General features: G+C 40.3%; 1 protein-coding gene across 1 annotated transcript; it reads right to left on the bottom strand.

The window, feature by feature from the left end:
• Positions 1-333: 333 nt before the first annotated feature.
• On the bottom strand, positions 334-1,577 carry LOC102307666 (gastrula zinc finger protein XlCGF42.1; the record flags this gene model as incomplete). Its single annotated transcript, XM_005953367.3, is given in 1 exon segment — positions 334-1,577. A coding segment is annotated over 1 exon segment (856 nt), but the record flags the coding sequence as incomplete, so codon positions are not given.
• Positions 1,578-2,841: the final 1,264 nt, after the last annotated feature.

Below are 2,841 nucleotides of genomic sequence, written 5' to 3'. Positions count from 1 at the left end.
CACATACATATATATATATACACACACACACATATGTATATACACACACACACATATGTATATATATATATACACATACATATATATATACACACACACATATATATATACACACACACATATATATATACACACACACATATACATATATATACATATACATATATATATACATATATATACATATACATATATATACATATATATATATATATATATATACATATATACATATATATATATACATATATACATATATATGCAGCAATACCAGGTGAAATTAATTTTCGATATGAAGTATTTATTAATGGATTGATAATTCATTTTGAAATATTGATTTAAAAATAGTGTTTTTATTTTAAATGATAAAATAATAAATTACTTTAGTAATGTTTCGATACACGTGGCTCTTGTGGTCCTCCATAGCTGATGAGAGTGAGCGATGATGCTAATGACATCAGGATGTTTTCATTACTTCTGAACTTCACAAATTTGCCTCCAACAAACCCCCCAAAAAGAAATCCAGAACTAAACGTGAATCTGAGCATTTTTAAAGAACACACACTGAAAAGACACTCAAGTAAAAAAAAAAAAAAAAAGTTTCTTCCTGTCTCAAGTTAGTCGTTGACCAATGAAAACGCTCTGAGCATCTAATTCATCAAAGAAACATGAAATCATGATTATGTTTGAAATAAACTTCATAACTCAGCCGCTGAAATCACTAGGTGAAGTGTACAAACACAACTACTTTGTCATTGTGAGGCCGAGGCATTAGCACTCGGTTTCGGGCTGGTTTCGGACTGATACACTTGTGTCTGTTCAGTTGATAATTCCAGGTGAACGTCTTGAGACAGGTACTGCAGCTGAAGTTCTTCTCCCCACTGTGAATTTTCATGTGAGCGTTCAGGGCCGAGCGGCAGCTGAAGGGTTTGCTGCACTCGGAGCAGCTGAACGGTTTCTCTCCCGTGTGAAGCGTCATGTGGTTTGTCAGCGCCGCCTTCTCCATGAAGCATCGGCCGCACTCGGAGCAGCTGAACGGTTTCTGGCCCGTGTGAGTCCAAAGGTGTTTTTTAAGACTTCCGCTCTGAACGAATCTTTTGTCGCACTTCGGACAACCGAACGGTTTCTCTCCTGTGTGGCTCCGTTTATGCCTTAACAGGTGTGCCATGCGCTTAAACGATTTCCCACATTCGGTACAGATGAGCGCTTCTTCGCCCGAGACACATTTCATATCCCCTGCGAGCACTTTGCTTTCTTCCGAGCTTGAAGGTTCACTGCTCTCCTCCAGATCTCCTTCATGGACCTCCGTCTCCATGTCCTTGTCCTCAGGATCTAAAGCTGGATCTGGTGCTGGTCTGCCAGCATCCTCTCCTCCCACAGAGTCTCTGCGCTTCTCAGTCAGGGTGTGATGAAGCTTAGAGGACTGAGGTTTCTCTTCATCCTCTTCACTTTTTACAGCAACAGGACTGAATGTGAACTTGATGATGTCGACCTCCTCCTGTTCCTCTTTGATGAATACTCCCTCCTGCTCCTCTTCATCACCAACTATTACCTTCTGGACATCTGGAGGTAAACCTGAAACACAGACATTAACACTGACATTACTCAGTGTCACTAAAACCACAAATACTACATGCAGATGATTTGTGACAGCTTGGACTTGTTATTAATCTGCTTGGTTGCACTGTATTCACCATCTGCTTTAACACAGTTTGCAGACACAGCAGTGGACACAGGAGGGAAGTAAAGCAGACGCCCAAGAAACACTTCCACTCAGACGTAGAGTGGCACAAATGTGTTTCATACACTGAGCACACATACAGGTTTTATTGAGATTACTTATTTTATGTTTCTATGATGAAGTGAAGAATGATCAGACGCATTTCATAAGATTCAAAGACCTTTATTGGAAAATAGAGCCAGGATTTACAGTGGTGAACCCTCTTCTTAACTTCAGCTGGATATCAGCTTCAGGACCAAGTCCTGATTGATGGACATCATTCCTGCCTCCTCAGAGCTCCAAGCTGATCTTAGTTTTCCTTTTAAAGGAATGCTTGGCTCAGCAGAGCTCTGACTGTTTGTCAGCCTGGCTACAGAGCTGCAGAGAAATCTAGGCTTGTTCTTATTTCCTTCAATCAGTGAGATGTTCTAGTTTAAAGAGGGCTTTTTTATGAAGCAGCAAACTGGCTCTCCAGGCTAAATGATGATCTTCTAAATTAGCATGACGCCATTTCTTCTCCAGATGCGCATTTGAGAATTATACCAGGGTCAAGTACTTCTAATCTGAGGCTTTCTTTTTCACAGGAGCTACAGTATCTAGAGTTGTACGCAGTGAAGAAGTAAAACTATTAGCAAGATAATCGACCTTTGTGGGAGTTCTAGCTGCTCTACACTGTGTTGGCACGAGGCACTGAAGATCACAACAGTGGAGGAAATATATCCTTACACTTAGTTACAGCGCTTTCAGAAAGACATCTTCCTTCTCTCACCCCAACCAATCACAGCAGATGGCCCCGCCCCTCCCTGAGCCTGGTTCTGCTGGAGGTTTCTTCCTGTTAAAAGGGGTTTTTTCCTTCCTACTGTCGCCAAAGTGCTTGCTCATTAGGGGTGGGGGGAAAAAAATCGATACTGTGTAGTATTGTGATATTTTGTATCGATACAGGGACAGCACAAATCGATATTTTGTTACAAAAAAGGTTTTTGTGCTCTGACTTCAGAGCACGTTGATCCTTTTTCTGAGCAAGAATCCTGACTTCACTGTCCAAAAGTGTTAAACTTTTTTTTGGCAGCAATAAACATGACAGTTTACTTATTTTAATTTAAGACATGTTTTATTTTAAT

The sequence above is a fragment of the Haplochromis burtoni genome, unplaced genomic scaffold, assembly GCF_018398535.1.
Source record: "Haplochromis burtoni strain Fernald_Lab_line unplaced genomic scaffold, NCSU_Asbu1 Contig_2363, whole genome shotgun sequence".
NCBI classification, from domain to species: Eukaryota; Metazoa; Chordata; class Actinopteri; order Cichliformes; family Cichlidae; genus Haplochromis; species Haplochromis burtoni.
This window is presented reverse-complemented; position numbering and strand designations above follow the sequence as displayed.